General features: G+C 45.6%; 2 protein-coding genes across 4 annotated transcripts in view; one reads left to right on the forward strand and one right to left on the reverse strand.

Moving 5' to 3' along the window:
- etv4 (ETS variant transcription factor 4) overlaps positions 1-12,003 on the forward strand; it is a 28,851-nt gene extending 16,848 nt beyond the window's left edge. For both annotated transcript variants that reach the window (XM_069517405.1, XM_069517406.1), the window contains 8 exons: positions 2,921-3,050; positions 3,461-3,643; positions 4,125-4,471; positions 7,317-7,385; positions 8,061-8,108; positions 9,022-9,194; positions 10,672-10,773; positions 11,488-12,003. In XM_069517405.1, coding sequence (XP_069373506.1) covers positions 2,921-3,050; positions 3,461-3,643; positions 4,125-4,471; positions 7,317-7,385; positions 8,061-8,108; positions 9,022-9,194; positions 10,672-10,773; positions 11,488-11,715 — 1,280 coding nt within the window. In that variant the 3' untranslated portion in view covers positions 11,716-12,003. The remainder of the gene's footprint in view (positions 1-2,920; positions 3,051-3,460; positions 3,644-4,124; positions 4,472-7,316; positions 7,386-8,060; positions 8,109-9,021; positions 9,195-10,671; positions 10,774-11,487) is intronic.
- A 66-nt stretch (positions 12,004-12,069) lies between these two features.
- Positions 12,070-19,286, reverse strand: LOC109646020 (ATP-dependent RNA helicase DHX8-like). 2 transcript variants are annotated; one of them, XM_020111715.2, is made up of 23 exons: positions 19,127-19,286; positions 18,931-19,016; positions 18,794-18,860; positions 18,618-18,697; positions 18,229-18,335; positions 17,774-18,082; positions 17,461-17,605; positions 17,071-17,262; positions 16,893-16,980; positions 16,711-16,808; positions 16,374-16,521; positions 15,680-15,861; positions 15,383-15,577; positions 15,111-15,296; positions 14,656-14,866; positions 14,354-14,535; positions 14,088-14,228; positions 13,790-13,945; positions 13,558-13,695; positions 13,305-13,433; positions 12,969-13,165; positions 12,677-12,856; positions 12,070-12,476 (listed from the first exon to the last, which is right to left on the reverse strand). In XM_020111715.2, the coding sequence occupies exons 1-23, from the start codon at positions 19,227-19,229 to the stop codon at positions 12,257-12,259; spliced, it is 3,540 nt and encodes a 1,179-aa protein (XP_019967274.1). In that variant the 5' UTR covers positions 19,230-19,286; the 3' UTR covers positions 12,070-12,256. The 2 variants fall into 2 exon arrangements, with proteins under 2 accessions (XP_019967274.1, XP_019967273.1); XM_020111714.2 differs by having other exon boundaries at positions 18,618-18,700.
- Positions 19,287-19,569: the final 283 nt, after the last annotated feature.

Genomic DNA, 19,569 nt, shown 5'->3' on the forward strand with positions numbered 1-19,569 from the left:
TGTCCAAGTTGACGTTGTCATCCTGAAATATTCGTATTTTTTTACAGTCTAACTCGCTCTGAATTTCCTCACCGACACATTTCGCAAACACGTTACCAGGAAAAATCTGTGGAGCCGCTCACTCGGATGTTTGCATTCTCACATTGGACTCTAGTTCTGAAAGCAGCTCCGACCAATCAGGTGATTCTCTGAATCCAGCGCCACCAACAGGTGAAAGCTTTAACCATCACCAGTTCCTATTTGTATATCCTCACAATCGGTTGATTGAAATTGATTGCGGCCACTTATTCCCTCCTCAGGATAGATTTGACGACCCCCTGACTTTTCTCCTGCTCATGTTTAAGTGATGGAACTGATGTATTTCACTCTTCAATCATTTGTTCACCAGCACATCAACAAAACTCTATTTAATAGGGAACACGTGCAACTGCAATCACAATCACAGGCACTAACACAAAAAGCTGCCTCACGCTCATTTACCAAATTAATTAATATCCAGAAAAGGTCTCACACACACACACACACACACACACACACACACACACACACACACACACACACACACACACACACAGCTGACACCATTCCCTGGCCGGAGTGTTTGAGATGCAACAACCTCATAAAGCGAGCACCACATCAAGGCCAATATTGCAGCCATTGACATTAGTGGATCTACTTTGTGACTGCACTTGTGTACACTCTCCTCTCTGAGGATTGTTTGCAGTTCATGACCACGGCGGAGAAAGGGGGGGGGGGCAAAGTCAACAGACTCACACACTGGTATTATTGGAGCGGCAGTCATGTGCCACCCTGTGTGCGCTGGCAGACGAGCTGTCGGAGACTTACAGGAGGCTGGAATCCCATCACATCTGTCTGGGAAATCTGGGTAAATGCTCTTTAATCCCGTTGATCCCCTGCTAAAGCCAATACTTCCTCACCTGCCCGCCTGCCATGGGAGAGTGAGTGCAAACCAAAAATAGGGACGGCTGTGACGATGAGCAGCGCCGCTTCATTGTTCGACTCGGTTCCTCGTCTCGTCTTGTGCGTGTTTGAATTCTCAGTCGGAGCAAACAGGTTCAGGTCGAATAAACATGTGATGAGTATCAGGAAGGAATTCCAGCCGTTCAAAGCACAGAAGGTTCCTTCGAGGCTTTTTTGTTTGAGCGCACGAGATTATGTTCATGAACAGAAACCCAACAAAGGCTGTTTGATCACGGATCCCACGGTCGTCACTACTTACTCTCTTTTTCAATCATGTACTTGTAATATATTTAAAAACTAGCATGGATGATCTCATTTCAACAAAATGACAACTTTAAAGAGTTTAAAATAATATAAATCCGAAAATATGATTCTCACATTTTTAAAAGATGTAATCAGGTAAATGTTCGGCACTTTTTTACGCTTATAAATGACTCTGCTGCTAAATGGCATCTTTTAGGGAAAGTTTTTAATCAATTCCAGTTCACAGTTAAATATCTGTTTCATTTTATTATAGATCATAAATACAATTTATAATGTTAGGGTCATATTTTATGATTAATTTGCCTCAGTCCTATTTTATCTAGTTTTAACTTTGTAACTTTGTTTTGAAAAGTACTGTATAAATAACTTTTTTATTATTATATATCAATGAATGGATTATCCATCATTTTATTGACGTTTGTCGATCGACTTGAGTTAAGACACTAAATTAAAAAAAAGTTTTTTACTCCAGTTTTAACAACTTGCAGCAAAGTTCATGAATGTTGAGAGTTGAAGGAAAAAATCCCCCGTCGCTTTTATCTCCTCTTATTTTTCCTCTGTTGTTTTTTCACTTTCTGTCTCTCTCCTCGGTGGAACAGTCGTCTCGGGGCCTCATTCACTCAACCAGACGTTTTTTTTTCTCCGTCTTTTTTGTGAATGGACGACAGCATATAATTACCTGGGCTGAGCTTTCAGTGTGGCCTGCTCCGTCAGCTCCACACCCACTGCAGACACACACACACACACACTTTTTAACAGTCACACAGACGGACTCACTGATACACACTCTTGCACACACACACACACACACACGCGTAAATACAGGCCTCCCCAGCTGGAAGTGCACAGCTGCTGCTGTTTACCCTGTCGGGACCAGAAAAACATCCTGTACAGTTCTCCGGGTGAAAACCTCCCCTCACATAATAAACACGAGCCCTCGGCGCAGTTTGAAGCTCCACTTTGGGTGGTTTCTGTGGCCGTCGAGGCAAAGGTCCCCTCCAGAGGTCCGGCTTGACGGACAGTTCAGCGTGCTGGACGTCGAGGGTAAAACATGTCGCTGAATATTCTGGATGGAATCAGATTTTTTTTTTTTTGTTCCTCAAAGGCAGAAACACAAAGCGCACAAGCGAAGGCAAACATCTGGACACAAATAGGAAAGAATGCCGAAGACACACAAGCAGTGTATATGCAGTTCTAACAGAGGTGTGACATTAGCTCTGATCCGTCCACAGACATCTCTCTGGCCCGTCCAGTTGTTTAGCTCTAAGCTCGACTCTGACAGGAAGTTTTGGCTGCTGTTGTGTCTGGAACGGGGAAGAAAAGTGGGCGAGGACACTTCCAAATCACTGCTGGAATGCAGTCGTGTGTGAGCGTGTGTGTGTGTGTGTTTTGTGCGCCTGCTCTTCACAGCGTGTCTCAAGTGTGTGTTTATACGCATCTGTCTGCCGCCCTGTGTTTTGCAGCTGACAGTCACTTAAGCATTTTGGCTGGCACGTAAAAGAGATTCCTGCGCCGAACTGAACTATTTGCTTTTGCCGTTGAACCTAACGACAGTAGTATCGGGGGCAGGGCTGAGCGAGAAGTGAATATACAAATCCCAGTTTGTGTATCTGTGTGTGTGTGTGTGTGAGTGAGTGTGTGCCAACCCCTCATCTCTGTTCTCTGTCTCTTGCAGCGGTGGCATTTCACAGCCCTCCAGTCACTATCAAGAAGGAGCCGCAGAGCCCGGGCTCCGACCCCAGCCAGTCCTGTAGCCACAAGCAGAGCTTCAGCTACCCCAATGGAGAGCAGTGCCTTTATGCCAGGTACCTCCAGCGTCTCCTCACTTCACGTCTCTGTCTGTGGCTCATTGAAGCGCTCGTCTCAAAAGGAGGATTTCTTCAGTCTTGACTTTCTTTAGGAAAGCAAAGTCAAGACGTATCATGATCCTCGCGACTTTGAAGCCTTTTCTTTGATCCTATTTGGAAAATTGTTCAAACTTATTTTAAAGCAGTGAAAATAAAATCACTTTCTTTGTTTTCCTGGTCTCAACCCAGCGCTGGTCAGCTTTCATGAATAAGTCAGCACGGCTAAAACACTGATCACATGCTATTGACCACCGAACATCTCCCATTAGCTCTGTTTGTTGTAAAACTACCCCCTCCCCAGCGCGATTCTATTGTTGACCCGTGTGTGGATGCACGACCCTCTGAGTGTGTTCCTGTGTGTGTTCCAGTGCCTATGAGCAGAAAAGGGCCGCAGCTGGAGCCAAGAGCTCCTGCCCGGGGACCCCCATGTCTCCCATGCAGCAGCATTACTCCCCGAAACCTGCCACAGCCGGACGGCCCGATGCTGGCTACATGAACCCTGCTGCCACCTCGCAGCCGCTGCCCAGCAACAGTTACCCCATCAACACCAGGTGATAGAAATGTTACCGCATGCACAATATTTTACTTCCTTTTTAAAGAAACTATATATTATCAGTCGTTGAGCAGCTCTGAGTGGAAAGACATTTGCTGTTGAAGACATTTTAACTGTAGACACGATGCCTTCATGGTCAATTATTAGTTTTTGCTTAATTAAACTATAAGCAGCTTAATTATTTTTCCGTACTTGACCATTTTATACAGTTTTATTGTATAATTTATAAAATTTTTATCACAAAAGCAGTATATCGGAGAAGTTTCTATTAAAGTCTCCCTGTATTTCAGCTTTATTCAGAAGCCAAAATCTAATTTTATTCAATAAAAACTCTTTGAGCTGCAGAATATTTTAAAAGATCAGATCAAATAGAGCAACATGAGTTAAAAAGCTCAGATTCGACACAAGAAGAATATTTAAAAAGGACTTTGACTAAATATACAAGATCCTAACATGAGCTGCTCTATTTTATTTTTCAGTTCCAGGTTTCAGGGGCCTTCAGGAGACCCCATGTGCCCCCAGTTCCCCCCACCAGTGCAGGCCTTTCAGCGCATGAGCTCTGCACCGGCAGGAGGTGGCGGGGGCGGAGGGCCGGGTGGCGGAGGCGGCGGTGGTGGCGGTTACCATCGGCAGCACTCCGACCCCTGCATGCCCTACCTGCAGCAGAGCTTTAAGCAAGAATACGTGGACCCGCTGTACGAGCGAGCGGCTCACATGGCCGGGCACGGCCACGGATCTCACCCCCATCCACATCCACATCCACACAGGTTCCCACCAGCCCACATGATCGTCAAGCAGGAGCCCACAGACTACACCTACGAGCCGGGTGAGTGATGCTGCGATGATGTGGGAGAAGTGGCTTCACGTCCAGTGGGTGGTATATGTACAGAGGACTTATTCCCGAAATGAAAAATGTATAAAAACCTTCACATCCGTTTATTTCTCTCACACATAAATATGTCACCAAGGCAACTTCTGATATTTTTTCTGATCAATCAATTAATCACTGAGTTCATGAAATAGAAGAATAGGAAATCCTCCCATTTTAGAGTTTAATCTTCATCATTCGAAAAACAAATTTAGCGACTTATTGTTCCCTTAAATTGAATCAAATCACAAACACTCATAAATATGTACCCGATTCTTTTTTCATTAAGATCCATGAACTTTTCCCTGAGAAATAAAAAAAAAAAATGTTGCAAAACTCCACATTTAATATAATAAATAATAATAAACCCTCGATCTTCCCACTGATCTGGATCCTCACCTGTATTCAGTTTGTTCTTCTCTGAACCAGAACCACGTTCTACCACTAAGTTTGATGAAAATGTTTCCTGTAGTTTTTGTCCTGTTCTGCTAAATATCAGACAAACTAAGCACACGGATGTAATAAACAATGTTTGGGGATAATAACGACTAAATTCATTCATGTAAAACCAGATTTGAGCATCTACCTGTGAAGACAACCTGAAACCTTTACAGTGTGTTTCTCGAGGGATGTTTGAGTTTCTCTCTGACTCAAATAAAAGTCCTTTAACAACAAACCCTCCCCCGTGTGCACAACTCACTCAAGAACAAAATGTCCAAATGGCAAACAAACTTCTTCACTGTATGTCGACTCCCTCCCTGCCTCCAAAACTCCTCCTTTCAACTCTCTGACACTTTGCAAAGAAAAGAGGAAAAAAACTTATTTTTTTTCTGCTGCGGCTACACTCCTCCCTCCCTCCTCCCCTCCCTCGCTCGGTCCCTGCCTCCCTCCCTGCACCGCTCTCTGTGTGAGAGAGAGAGGCAGAGGAATTTCATTGAGAAAATGGAGGGCACTGGAAAGACTAGAGTCCCTGGTGGAGTGCTCCAGGGTTTCAGGTTGCACCAGCGGCTTCCTTTTTCTGCAGGCAGATGAACTCATAATGGAAAAATGAGCGTGGCCGCAGTAACCCGAACCTCTCACTGGCTGGACTTGGAGCGGGGGTGAGGGGAGGGAGGTGATGGCGTGGTTCGGGCTATGGGGGGGGGGGGGGGGTTTGGTGAGGTGGAGTAGGCAGCTCAGGGGCTTTAACAACAAGCTGAACCACTGGAAGAGCACAGAAACAGAAATCTAACACTCCCCCACATACATTCTGTCCTCATTCACCCGTGCTAGAGCTGATGTAGGTCTGACAATGCTTTTGTGCAGATTCCCACTCTACGTGCACACGGCTACAAAAACATGCCTCCCAGCGAAGGAACCAGCAGATTTAATGCATCATAGAGACGCCATGAAGCGACCCAATTCTTCTCACCGTGTTTTGATACTCTCACCTCTGATAAGAAGGCGGATAGCAGCGACAGGGAATCACACAACCTTGAGAAACACAGAGGGAAAGTATAAAAGGGATGTTTGTCTGCGGATAATCAGCTGGGAGGAGAAAGTTGGATCTGGTGGAGTTTCCTGCCTCTCTGATAGGAGTGTGACCGAGTGCAACGGCCGATCAGACACAAAAGATCAGAGTTTATCTTGGTTTTGCTGCGGAGCTCGACAGCTAGTGCAGGGTTGCTGGGTTGCAGGGGCGGAACTTTTGAAGATGCTTTCGTCAAATTAAATTTAAGACGTTCCCCTGGACCACTTCATGAGTCACATGGAAGATGGTTTGGTCGAAAAGGCTTTTTAAAACATGGTTAACGTGGGACGGAAACTAAAAATAATTCTCGGGAAATTGAAAATAAGGAGTTGAACCGAGGCCTCAGGGGAGAAAGTCTGTGCTTCACCCATTTTAAATTGAAAACACGTCTGGTTAAATCAACATATAAGATGCTTGGGTGTTCCGCAGCCGTGTGAATCGCATTCTGTAATCACTGCTATTGTGTCGCATGAAAGACGCGAAATGGTCACACCACTCGGTTCGCAATTAACCCTCTCACACCCAGTCTACCCATCATTCCCCGGTGGCAGCTGCCATTTCGGGGCAGACATATTATTTACAGTGCAATCGAGTGCCGCTGCCCCGGAATGGAGGGTTTGATTTTCCTCGCTGGCATCTTATCACGGTCCCAGCGCTGCAGCTGCATTCCCCAGGAGTGAGTCACAGCCAGAGCCAGAGGCACAGAGCTGCACCTTTCAGTTTTTTTATTCTCTCGTCTCATTCGTGCCGCCGACAGAGAAAAACACATATAGAATAATAGCGTGTGACGCACTATTTCTGCAAGAAAAACAAAGGTGAGAAGAGCATTCGCAGGAAATTCAGCTCAATTCTCTTGCAGGACTCACGTTCAGCGTTCGTTACGAGCACAGGAGTTTGTCTGGAGGTTTTCTGAGGAGGAATATAATCTATTTGAGTCAATGATGAGCCCAGACAAAGTGCAGACACTGAATACTGTACCACTTCTCTGGTCTGGTGAAGGTGCTTGCTCATGGCCTAAAAATACCAGCAGAGACAAGAGAAGCGATATGATAAATGTAGCATTTGTCCTTGTGACGCTGGAGGTGAACACACAAAGCCTCTACACAACACACACACACACACACACACACACACACACACACTCTTTCATGCTGCTGTAGTGGGTTTGTTTGTGTTTCTTTGTGTAATCAGATTATTCTTTAATAATTCAGCCCTTGTGAGTGGTTTCTATGTAGAAGTTTGAAAACACGTTAATCAGAATTAACCGATGTGCGTCCGTGTTTGTGTTCGCAGATGTGCCGGGATGTCCCTCCATGTACCACCACAACGAGGGCTACCCAAACCCGCAGCACAGCAATGAAGGTAACCTTCAATGTCCTCGTATAATAACCTTCATGTTTTCACCCTTTAGAAGAATCATAGTGATGTGAGTTTATTACACAAACATGCATCCGCTCGCCTCCTCCTCCTCCTCCTCTTCCTCCTCCTTTGCTTTATCTTCACTGAGCCCTCATTGGTTGGAGCTCTGCGGTCATTGGCTAACCGGCATAGATTGTCCCGTGTTTTCATTGGCCGACCAGATGTGTGTGTGTGTGTGTGTGTGTGTGTGTGTGTGTGTGTGTGTTTCCATTGGCAGAAGCTCTCTCCTCACCCCTGCCTCAAGAATCCCTGAATAAACATAAGTCCTGGAATATGAAAAACCCAGTTTCCCCCAGCGAAAAAAAAAAAAAACCCAATCCGTCCGCTCACTCCCATTGTTTGTTGCGCGATTGAACTTCTGATGGATTCGTCCCAAATCCTCGTAGGTTTAAAGAGACTCTTACGTGATGTTGGAATTAAGTTAATTGGCCCTGAAAATAAAAGTTTCCACTATGAAACCCTGTTTGTTATTGAAGTGCTCAGGTTTACTTTCGTAAAAGAAGATGTTTGATATATTATATAACGGTATTGTTAATAAAGTTTATTATCATCCTTATAAAACGAACACCCTGGTTGTGCCTCATGAAACTTTAACCCGATTCTCCCCTCGTCTTCCAGGCTACCTGTTTGAAAATGACTCCCGTGTGGTTCCAGAGAAGTTCGAAGGTAAGAGCCCTGTACCCATAATCCCTCTGCACACAGTTTCACGTGCACGCTCCGGCGTGAGGTGTTTGTTGGATGACGGCAGGTAGACGGGAGAGAAACACGAGTCACCAACTCCAATCTCTAAACCCCCGACTATCATCTTATGCAGACATCAGAGATCCTACACGGGTCTTTGTGCGCTCACAAACTTACTTAGTGGGTTTGGTTTCTCCGCACACACGATGCAGGGCTCCCCTGTCACTGTGGGAACGGAGACGGCCGCTCTCTCGTTGTGTTTGTCTGTGATTGACACTAAAGGAGATTGAGTGGAGAGCCCACGGGTGCCAGCACTGGTTGAACCACTGAAGTGTGCAGGTTCTCCGCGAGAGACCAGCAGTAACTTAGCTGAGCCTCTCATGTTCCCACGCTTGTGTACGACATATCCAGTAACCGGTAAACAACACAGAGGCAAACGAGAATCAGTGTCTGTTTACGAACGCGCTCCTCCACCCGCGATTGTTCTTCGTTCCGTCCCGAGACGAGCCGCTGTTGTTGATCTAATATTTTCTTTCTTTCCGTCACACTGCTGCCTTGTTGGTGATAAGCCGTTGTTAGTAAGCACTTCGCTCAGTTTACGTCAGTGTGCAAACATGAAAGATTCAGATTAGACGACCCACTGATGCTCCGGCCGCTCTGCGACTCAGATGCATCGCAGCTGTTGTGAGTCAACTTTGTTTTCACGTGTAACACAAGAACCATTGTAGAGCTCGATTTAATGATTGAATCTTAATGGTCCGGGGAAAATATTTCCAATATCAAATTGACTTCTCTAAACCACTGAAAGGCTCCTTGTTTGAATTGCATCGTGGGCTGTGTATAGTTAATAGCTGTAAGTGACCGCGCTGATCTCTGGTCGTTTTCCTCCTCGTCCCAGGTGAGGTGAAGCAGGAGGGCGGCGGTGTTTTCCGCGAGGGCACGCCTTACCAGCGCCGCGGCTCTTTGCAGCTCTGGCAGTTCCTGGTGGCCCTGCTGGACGACCCGGGCAACGCCCACTTCATCGCCTGGACCGGCCGCGGCATGGAGTTCAAACTCATCGAACCCGAGGAGGTACAGTGGAAACAACTCTTTCATTTAAGTTCCTTAAATGTGCCTGATGTTTTTTTTCTTCAAGATTCATGAATTATTCTCTGGTAAATTTAAAAATGATGAAAAATCTCAAATTTAAATGAAGTGGGGAAAAAAAAAATCCTTGCTCAGCCTGATGATCGTGAGCTGCACCAAAATGTTCCGGGTTCTTCTCTGACCCGTAACACATCCTTCCTCCTGCTTTAGTGCTGAACCGTCCACAAAGTTTTGTGTAATCGTTCTTAAAATCAAACAATAGAACCAACAAACATCAATGTTATTGTTAGTTTATATAATTTCACGGCAACAAGTGTTGATAGAGATCACTACGTTGATGCAAATCTGAAAAGGGCGGCGGAGGAGTTATTCTCGGATTTGAATTTACGCTTGCAGGGTTTTAAGGTGTTACCTCGTTCGGAGCGATTAGACGTGAGACGTGGCCTTTTCTCTGATCTCTCTTCCATTAGTTCCACATTCATTATTCAACACATGAAATGCTGGATTGATAAACGAAGGACGAGCGCTATCCCAGAATCACCCAACACCCCAGTTCCCCCTCCTCACCCCCTCCTCACCTCCTCACATTTCTTTAGTCCAGACATTTTTGCGATGTTTAAGTCTGCAATTTGATTGGACGCATCAGACAGCGTCCACTTAGGGTGGATCCTAATACAGAGGGGGCTGTGCTGCGTTTTCCATTATCTTTTTACTGTACATTAAAAATGGATGGGGGGTAAGAGTTTTACAAGAGCAATTAGGGCTGAGAGCGCACTCAGAGATCAGACAGAGCTGCAGGCTGGATGGCCGCTGTGGGATTCAACCTGTCTCTTCCTGAGTCATGAATCTCAGCGTCGCCCTCCCCCACCGAGCTTTACACTTTCCTCCACCGTCCCGAGGTGTTTGTCAACATTAATACGGTTCCCTGTTGTAAAATGATTTGATTTACTGCCTCTCGCCTGTGTGGGGTTGTTGTGAGACACCAGTCTTGTGTTGTTGGACCCTCGTCAGCTGAGGGTTCAGTTCTGGGCTGTATTTCACGGCCGAGCCCTCTGACGAGCTCGACTCTCGTTTCCCTGCGAACACTGTGGGACTCTGGTTGCATTCAAGTGGTAATGGGTTACATAAAAAGGAAGTGAATCCACATGTGGAGACTCGCCCTGCTCTTGGCCATGTTAAAAAAAAAATCAGAGGGCTTTGACTCGTCAGCAAGGACCCCTAGTGTCTGCAGCCGGGAATCACACGCAGCTGTGAAGTGCTAATGATTTTTAGGAATATGAATTTGAAGGGGGGGGGGGGAACAAAACGCTGACACGTGTCATGTGAGACAGACGTTAGTCTTCAGCCTTTTTAAAATCATGCAAATAACCAGTCACCTACACAGGAACCTCACCGAGGACGGAATAAAACAAAAATCTAACCACAGCCATTTCCTTTCCTTCCGTCCTCTCCCTCTCCGCAGGTCGCCCGGCTGTGGGGCATGCAGAAGAACCGTCCGGCCATGAACTACGACAAGCTCAGTCGCTCTCTGCGTTATTACTACGAGAAGGGAATCATGCAGAAGGTACAAAAAAAAAACCAACCTTGGAGAATGTGTCATTTTCACATTGTCCTGATTTTTCAGATGTTAAAGTCTGAAAGTTTCTTTTCATAACATCTGTAACTTTTCTGGAAGAGTCTTAACTTCACTTAACTTTAAAAGTCAAATTTTCCAAATTAATGTTTTCAAACTGATTATTAAAATATTTGAAATTCTTAATTAATATTTGTCTGCGATGGGAAAATCCCTTTTTGACTTAATGAATTTGAAGGAAAACAGGAATTAGAAAGTGCCATAAGCGAACCTGTTTCCTACAGTTAATAATAAATAGGGCACAATTTAGAAATAATAAAATATCTTGTAAAAATCTTTTAAAAAACTTTAAATGACAGGGAATCTTATTTAGAAAGGTTTATGTATTTTCTTTCTTGGGCATCGTGCAAATTGCTGTTTTCATCTTCAAGATGAATGTGAAAATGATCTAGTTTACAAGATTTGCCGCGTCCATACTTCCACGTTTGTGTGTAACGACGTGCAGCATGTGAGTCACATTAAACGCTCTCACAATCAATCAGAGCTGAGTCTCTTATAACTGGGTCGCTGCGCTTTAGTGACGCAGATCTGATCCTTTACTGGAAACAGGAAGTCAGATCAGTGTGGTCTGCGCACCTGAACGTAACAGTATTTTTTACATGCATTCCTGTATGACTCAAGCCCTCTCTCTCTCTCTCTCTCCAGGTGGCGGGCGAGCGCTACGTTTACAAGTTTGTGTGTGAGCCCGAGGCCCTCATCTCTCTGGCCTTCCCCGACAATCAGCGGCCCAGCCTGAAGGCCGAGTTCGAGCGCTACGTCAACGAGGAGGACACGGTGCCCCTGTCCCACCTGGACGAGGGGGTGCCCTACACCACGGAACAAGCCCCCCAAAACATGGGCCCCCAGCCCTACTCCAAAGGCTACATGTACTAAAGCCAGCCACCGCCCTCTCTCTCTCCTTTCTCCCCGCCTTCAGAAATCTTCCTGTTGTACCGACCCATCATCATACACGACCCTGAAACCCCATGCACCTCTTGCACATGCCCACCCCATCCACTTGTATATAAGGCTATGGTGTTTTTGTTTTTAAATTAATCTCATTAGGGATTTTTTGTTTTGTTTTTAAGAGCTGCATTCCTCTCACATCTGAGGCCTATTCACTCCATAAACATGACTGTGGTCGAAGAGATTGCTTAATAAATACCCATAATAACATCCAAACCGTTCTTCTGTCTTTCATGAAACTGCTTTTCAGTGATTCAGAGTTAAATGAGACGTGGCAGCAGATTAAAGTGCATCCAGTGTTTATCTGTGACGATGAAAAACCGACATCAGAAAAAAAAATATTCTTACAAGACAATTACCAAGATTTTAAAATCGACAAAGCAAAATTAAACCATGAAATCAAATTGTCTTTTTCAGCCGTTAACCGGCTCAGTCTGTAACGTCCCCCTGGTATGAGGGCGACGAGTCTTCAGCGGCGTCTGAAGGCGCGGGAGATCCTCCAGGCGTTGGGTTCCTCGTAGCGGTTGTAGAGAGGTTCCAGTTTTTGCATCCGCTTCTGTCGACTGAGGCGCGTGGGGTCAGCGACCCTGAAGAAAGCCGGGGCGAACTCCACCAGCCAGCGAGGGTCGATGGTGGTCACCTCCCGCATGTATTCCTTGGTGGTCAGCACCAACTCATGATACACAAGCCTGACGAGTGAGAGAGGACAAAACAAATACAGTTAGAGATCAATCATGACGTTACTCCGGCTTTCAACAGCATCAAACCATCTTTGACAAAGTTACTGGAAGTGCACGTGTTAGTTTCCAGTCTGCTAACATGGAGGAGGAGAAAGATTTGTGACTTATACTGCAGCAAATAGTTTTTTTTAATAATAATGCAGACTCACCACTCTGGTTGGCGGTTGAACAGAGTACTGGAGGGGTGCAGGTACACCACCTGCTGGTCAATCAGGGTCCGGTAGCCGTCCTGCGGGTGCTTCCTGGCTGCGTTTCTGAAGAAACCACTGCAAATAGCTTTCTGGACCCGCATGGTACTTTTTCCACAAGACACCACGTCCAGCATGTGCCTGGGAAATATTTCACCTCATTTACACATTTTCAACTACGTATACAAATAAGAAACCATAATAAAAATGCATCAGTAATGTTACAGGACCGTTTTCCGACAGTAGTTCACACCTGTCCATGATGCTCAGCATCTGCTTCCGAATGTCCTGCGCTCTCTTTAATGAACGAGCCTGGATGAAGTTCTCGAAACACCAGGGGTTGGAGAACTTGTTGTTCTTCCAGGAGTTGTAGACAGCCAGCAGTGTGAGGTGGTCTCCCTCCGACTGAAAGAACTTGGTCTTCCTCTGGTCAGCCTGCGCCTGTTTGTCCTAAGATTGGAAGGGTTGAATTTAGTGTTAGTGGAGTCTGATGTGTGATTTACAGAGTTAACTTTGTCATAAACATACTTCAAAACGAACAGTATGTTGTAGAAGTTAATCTGATTTGAAGAAGAACGATTTCACAAACCTTTGGTCGATAAAAGATGTTCTGAACAGACAACATGGAGACGATGGTGAGCATCTCTTCGCTGCAGCCCAGGTGGACGGACATGATCAACATCTTACACAGCATCGGCTCCAGAGGAAACTCGGCCATCTGAACCACAGACACAGACAGTTAGCGATGCAGGGTTTGAACATTTAATCAAAACCATATTGTGAATACTGTGATTAATTTTCTTAGATCAGTAAATGCAGATCACATTGATTTCACTCCTCACCCTTCTACCGAGCCTGGTGAGTAAACCCTCATCGTCCAGAGCTCCCAGAGTGTAGAGCTGCTCCATGGCTATGATCAGAGTCTCCATGGGAGGAGCGTCCATGAAGTCGAAAGCCAGGAGGTCATTGATGCCCATGGCCTGTGGCGGTGAGCAGAGCACGGGAGGACAGAAACATTATTACACTTTTTCTCGCAGCTTCTTGAACGACGGATTCACGGAGGCGTTCAATCACCTTCAGAGACAGCACAGTGCTGGCCAGGTTGGTTCTCTGGATCTCGGGCACGTTGGATACGAGCATCTCGTCTCTGTAGGCTCTCTCAGTGTAGAGTCTGTAACACTTCCCTGGGCCCGTTCTGCCGGCTCGCCCCGCCCTCTGCTTGGCCTGAGCCTAAAAACAAAAGAAACCAGGGAGTCCATCGAATCACTACCGAGGCTTTTTCAGGTGTTCAGGGTAGAATTCAAACCACTGAGGTCACCAAGTATAAAATCCTTAATGTCCTCATGATGAGGACTGTGTTTAATTCAAGGACCTGTGATATGGGAGTCACCAAAAGTTGGTCGATGCCGGTCTTGGAATTATACACGATCTGCTTGACGAAACCAGGATCCACAACGTAGTAGATCCCATCGATCGTCAGAGACGTCTCCGCAATATTAGTGGCAATGATGACCTGGTTGTAAACAAAAGAAATACAAGCGAGAGTCTCAGTCTTCTACATTTGAACTTTATAAAAAAAGAAAAGTGTAATTAATAAACTGGGTTTAAAGAATTAAAACATAATATCCAGCACATTACCTTTCTGCTGCCCGGGGGTGCAGGGTCGAAGATTCTGGTCTGCATCTCGCTGGGCAGGGCCGAATAAACCGGCAGAATAATCAGCTCGGGCACGTTTGGCCCCAGCGACTTCATCCGATCGTACAGGATCTCACAGGCCGTGTCGATCTCTTCCTGTCCGGTCAGAAACACCAGGATGTCACCTGAGCAACGGAACAGAAAGAAAAAGTTGACGATGTTTCAAATACCTCAAAATAAGTCTTCGGGACAACAGTGACCTTAAATTCAACGTGGTTTAGGGAATCCAGTTTCAGCAGCCATACCCGGAGGCTCAGTTAAATGGATCTGCATGACGGTGATGAGACTGGCGTCCAGGTAGTCTGTCTCGGGCTCTTTGGTGTAAAGCACCTCCACTGGGAAGGTTCTTCCCGGGATGGTGAAGATGGGAGCTTCAAAGAAGTACTGGGAGAATTTGACAGCATCCAGTGTTGCAGAGGAGACGATCAGCTTCAGGTCTTTACGTTTTAGTATCGTCTAGAAGAGGAAGAGAAAGAGAGAGAGACAGAGAGAGGATGAACAAGTGGGACAAAAAGCTCATTTCGGTCATTTACTTTTCTACTTTTCTTTATTCTGCTCAAAGTCAGGTTTTTAGTTTTTATTTGGGTTATTTCTTGAAAAGGTTTAATGTTCAGAAAACACAACTACCCTCACGATGATCGCAATACAGCTGAAGTATCTTCTCCTTCTACATTTGACATTTGTAAGATTGGTAGATCACCTTCTTGAGGAGGCCGAATAAGACGTCGGTGTGGATTGTTCTCTCGTGGGCCTCGTCGAGCATGATGAGGGAATACTGGCTCATGTCCGAGTCCACCAGACACTCCCTCTGCAGCATACCGTGGGTCATGTACTTGATCACGGTCTCTGTGCTGGTGCAGTCCTCAAAACGAATGGTGTAACCCACCTAAGGTGATGGTAAAAAAAAATGTGAGGCGATCTTACAAACATTTGAAATAGATGCCACATGGGATAAAGTCTACGCTCACGGACCTCTTGGCCTAAACGGCAGCCGTACTCCTCAGAGACTCTCTTGGCCACTGACATGGCGGCTACTCGACGGGGCTGCGTACAACCAATCTTCCCCCGGGAGGTGTAGCCCACCTCTGCCAGGTACTGAGTGATCTGTGTGGTCTTACCGGAGCCAGTTTCTCCAACAACAATCAAGATCTGGTTGTCGTGGACAGCCTGTCAAGAGAGGGAGAGGTATGGTTGATATTGGTGTCACTGGATCGATGTAATTAGTTCATTTAGTCTCACAATCATTTCCCGCTCCGCATAAAATCTCACCTGAATGAGCTGCTCCTTAAGTTTGAAAATGGGTAAGCTCTCTCTCTGCTGCAGGATGGAAAGTTCCGTCTTCTTGCCGTAAGAAACCTGGTTCCCTCCAAAGGCGTATCGTTTCCACGCCGGGACGTCAACAGGCATCGCGCCGATGCCCCTCATGTTGGCAGCGATCTGCCTTCCTTCATCTTCACGGGAGAGAAACAGTGAGTCGAGAGACGTCAACTTCCGGCAAGATCCATCTCAACCTCCTGCAATCTACCATTTGGTTTGATTAAGATTAACTGCAACGATAATCAACTTCCCAACTAGATCTTTCTGTATTAAACTATGAGTCAGAGGTAGAAGTGACCAGCTGGAAGGAACTTGGAAAGCCTCTGATATCCCCTCAGGCTTATGGAAGACAGAGTCCCAGTGCATTATGTCTGTGAGTGTGCAAGAATAAACTCATAGGGAAGCGAGATAACCATCTCCAGCCGTGGCATGGTAACAGTGTAACAGTGTAATAGGCCTGGCGCAGGACAGACTCATTTTATTCCTCTTATTATAAAATCGCGGACAAAACATCGATCGTCTTTGTTTCATAATTATTCTCTGATTGAAGAAATCACAGTGTCAGTTTCTGTCACATGTTTAAATCTACAGATTATTTAAGTTTCTGCTGGATCATTTTAAAAAAACGTGTTGTGTAGCTGCTTACAGTCCGGCATGGGGTCGATCCAGTTCTTGTGGAGACCGGTAGGGATACAGTCCATCTCTGCTGCGCGAGCCGCCTGCTTCAGCTCTCGTCTCTCCTTAGACAGAGCGCTCTGCATCATGGCTGCTTGGGAGAGAGAGCCATCTGGATTCTAATGGACAAAATGAGACCAAATAAAAACTGCATCAGTATTCACAGATCCCAGTACACTTCCAGGTATTCGTGTACTTTACTTTGTTTAATGCAAAACCTCTGGCTTCTTCTTCTTATTATTATTATTATTATTATTAGCACATATGCAGCCACACCACAGACGACTTCCTGGAGTCTGGATAATTACCTTCACTATTTTGACTGGGCTCATGTTCAAGGTCCATTTTGTCTGTCCCTGGAGGAATGGTGGCTCCTCTTCAACCAGATCGATCTCGACATCTTCATCTGAGAAGGGAATCATGATTTTACTTATTATGCAGAACAACTCTGATTATGAAAGATCGTGTGAATCAAAGTGTAGAATTTTACCTTCATCCTCGTCTATTTTGGGAAGGATTCCCGTCTCCTCGTCAAATTCTGGGAACTCTTCTCGAGGAAGAACATTGGCTGCAATCATCTAAAAAGAACAATATAATTATAACTATTATGAAGATATAATAATAACCTATGAAGATATCCTGATTAAAAAAGTGTGTTTGATGAGCACCTGTTTAATCTCCCACTTTTCCAGGTCAGTTATCTTGGCGAGCCGTTTGTGTTCCGTTGGATTGTCCTCGACTTCTATCAGATTGGCCTCTGTGGGGCGATCGGGATTCCTCATGGGTTCATCTCTCACTCCAGTGTCCAGGTTCCTTCTTCGGTTGGGATTCAGGTCCTCCCCCGTCTCCTGGTCAACATCCTGGACACAATGACCACGATAAATCAAAGGCGAATAAATGTTTGCATATTGTTTAACATAACAGTTTTTAAAAGACGGACAAGTTTTGTCAGAAAAACAAGTTGTCCATCTTCTAAACTTTAAATCACCTGGAAACTTTTCAGTTGGCGATTAACATACCGTCTTTATTATAAACCATAAAGGAGGAGGTGGCCTCACCTTCATGCTCAGGCTGGTTTTGCTTCCTGTGAATGACAGCACTTTGACCTTCACCTTTTGGCCTCTGGTGACCACATCAGCCACATTTGCAATACGTCCTTCTTTGCGCAATTCTGAGATGTGCACCAGACCCTCCCAGCGTTTTCTGCAGACAACAAAAGTTACAGTACACTAAGGGGCACTCGTCTTCGGCGTGAGCGGCCTAATTTTAAATACAGATGAAATAGAATCACTAAGGGTCGGGAAGCAGAAATGTAAAAATTCTAAAAGTCAACAAAAATAGAAGTTTGTTTGTGAAGAGTCCATCACTGACCTGAGGCCCTCCAGCTGCACGAAACAACCAAACTGCATCAGGCTGCTAATTTTGCCGTTGTAGATGTCTCCCACGACAGGCTCGTCTGACAGAGGCCTGTCCACGGGTCTGCTGTTCCTGCGCTCCTCCTCCTCCGCCTCTTTCTTGTGAGCGTTGTTGTCTTTGTCTCTCTCCGGGCTCGGCGGATGGTCACTCCAGCGAGATGGGCGTTTCCTTTTCGGCTTGGGGTTTGTTTCTTCAACACGGTCTCTTGATCTGGAGCGAGATCGACTTCGCTTACGTCCGCTTTCTCTGCCTGCATCTCGACCTCTGTTATTGTGACGTGAGGACAAATGAGAAAAGAAAAAGTACAGCTGTTATTCTGAATGTCGTCAGTGTGATGGGGTTATAAAGAATATATATTCTGGATTATCAATTGCTCTCTTGTTTTGTCATGGCACTTATTATTAAATTACCTGCTGTCAGAGCTCGTCCCACAAATATTAGGCATTAGCATCTCCAGCTCCTTCATGGCTGCTGCAGCGACCTGCTCATCGTCTTTGTTGATGTGAACAGGTGGAGCCTGGTTAAAAAGGTGAAAGTTAGTGACAACAGCACGATGACTTACAGAAACACGACAAACGACAGCGGCCTCTGTATCCATCTATTATCTGCTCCGCTTGTTGTTGGAGGGAGGGTGAAGCGATCAATTAACCAAAACTCAATCTGCACGTCTTTAACCTGCGGGAAGGAAGGAGAAGCGCCCAGAGAAAAGCCCCTACACTCCCAACACTGCTTTACTTTAAGAGTTTACCAGAGGAAACAAAGATTTACAGGAGAAGAAGAGGAGAGGGACTTTCCCTACCCTCCACACAGGATCATCCGGTTGGCACAGAGCAGGATATTTCTCCTTCAGCTGCTGCTGCTCGCTCTGTGGCTTCACCTCTGCTGGTGGGAAACATCACGTGACAGTAGATCAACACCTGGACAAAAACTCTTTTTAAACTTTTTCAACCACGAGTGTGTGAGACGTGTCTGTACCTTTGCTCGTGGACGGCGACGGCCGCATAGTGTGAATGAGACGAAGTACATTTCCGATGAGGGTGTCCTGGAGGGAGAGACACGCGCGTGTGAGTCCAGGAGATTTAACAACAATGTGCACGATGTCGGACACTCACGGTGAAATCTGCTCCATTTTGCGTCAGCACAGATTTGAACTCCTCAAACGTCGGGTGCGTCTCCGCGAGGCTGATGACGAATTCAGCTGCGAAGACACAGCAGCTGCAGCTCAGCGACACATGCTAACGCTACACACAGGTGAAGCTAAGCTCTGTTAGCATGGTTAAGACGGGAAACACAACGTCGTAGCTTTACCTAAATCCTTCTCGCTTATCCCCAGATGATTCTCCAGCTCCGTGCAAACCTTGGACACGAGAGATAAATATTCCAGACGCTTGATTTCCTCTGAGGCGGACATTCCTCCCTCTTGTTTTGACTACAACCGGAAACGCTTCTTCTTCTTCTTCTCTGTTCTCTGAGTTTGCGCTACAGCGAGGTGTTTCATTCCTGCTGCTGCTGCCCCCTGTCGGTCAAGAGGCAGACAGCAGAGGACAGTTTACACATGACAACAAAACTGTTGTTTTAAAAACTTTTAACTTCACTTTAATGTGATTTTACTTGTTTCATTATTTCAGATCATTTTATTCTCATCTGTTATAATAATAATACAACTTTAATGGAACCTTCCACACAAGAAATGCAGCTCAAAGTGATTTACATACTATATATATATATATATATATATAAGTTCATACTAT

The sequence above is a fragment of the Paralichthys olivaceus genome, chromosome 21 (genome assembly GCF_024713975.1).
Source record: "Paralichthys olivaceus isolate ysfri-2021 chromosome 21, ASM2471397v2, whole genome shotgun sequence".
NCBI classification, from domain to species: domain Eukaryota; kingdom Metazoa; phylum Chordata; class Actinopteri; order Pleuronectiformes; family Paralichthyidae; genus Paralichthys; species Paralichthys olivaceus.

What these genes read in the sequence shown, in the direction of transcription:
- LOC109646020 (XM_020111714.2), bottom strand. Translation starts at nt 19,229, where the DNA reads ATGTCCGCCTCAGAGGAAATCAAGCGTCTGGAATATTTATCTCTCGTG. An exon ending in GGGACGAGCTCTGACAGCAG is followed by an intron (nt 18,083 to 18,228) that starts GTAATTTAATAA and finishes TCACAATAACAG; the next exon opens with AGGTCGAGATGCAGGCAGAG. An exon ending in CAAAATAGACGAGGATGAAG is followed by an intron (nt 16,809 to 16,892) that starts GTAAAATTCTAC and finishes TTCCCTTCTCAG; the next exon opens with ATGAAGATGTCGAGATCGAT.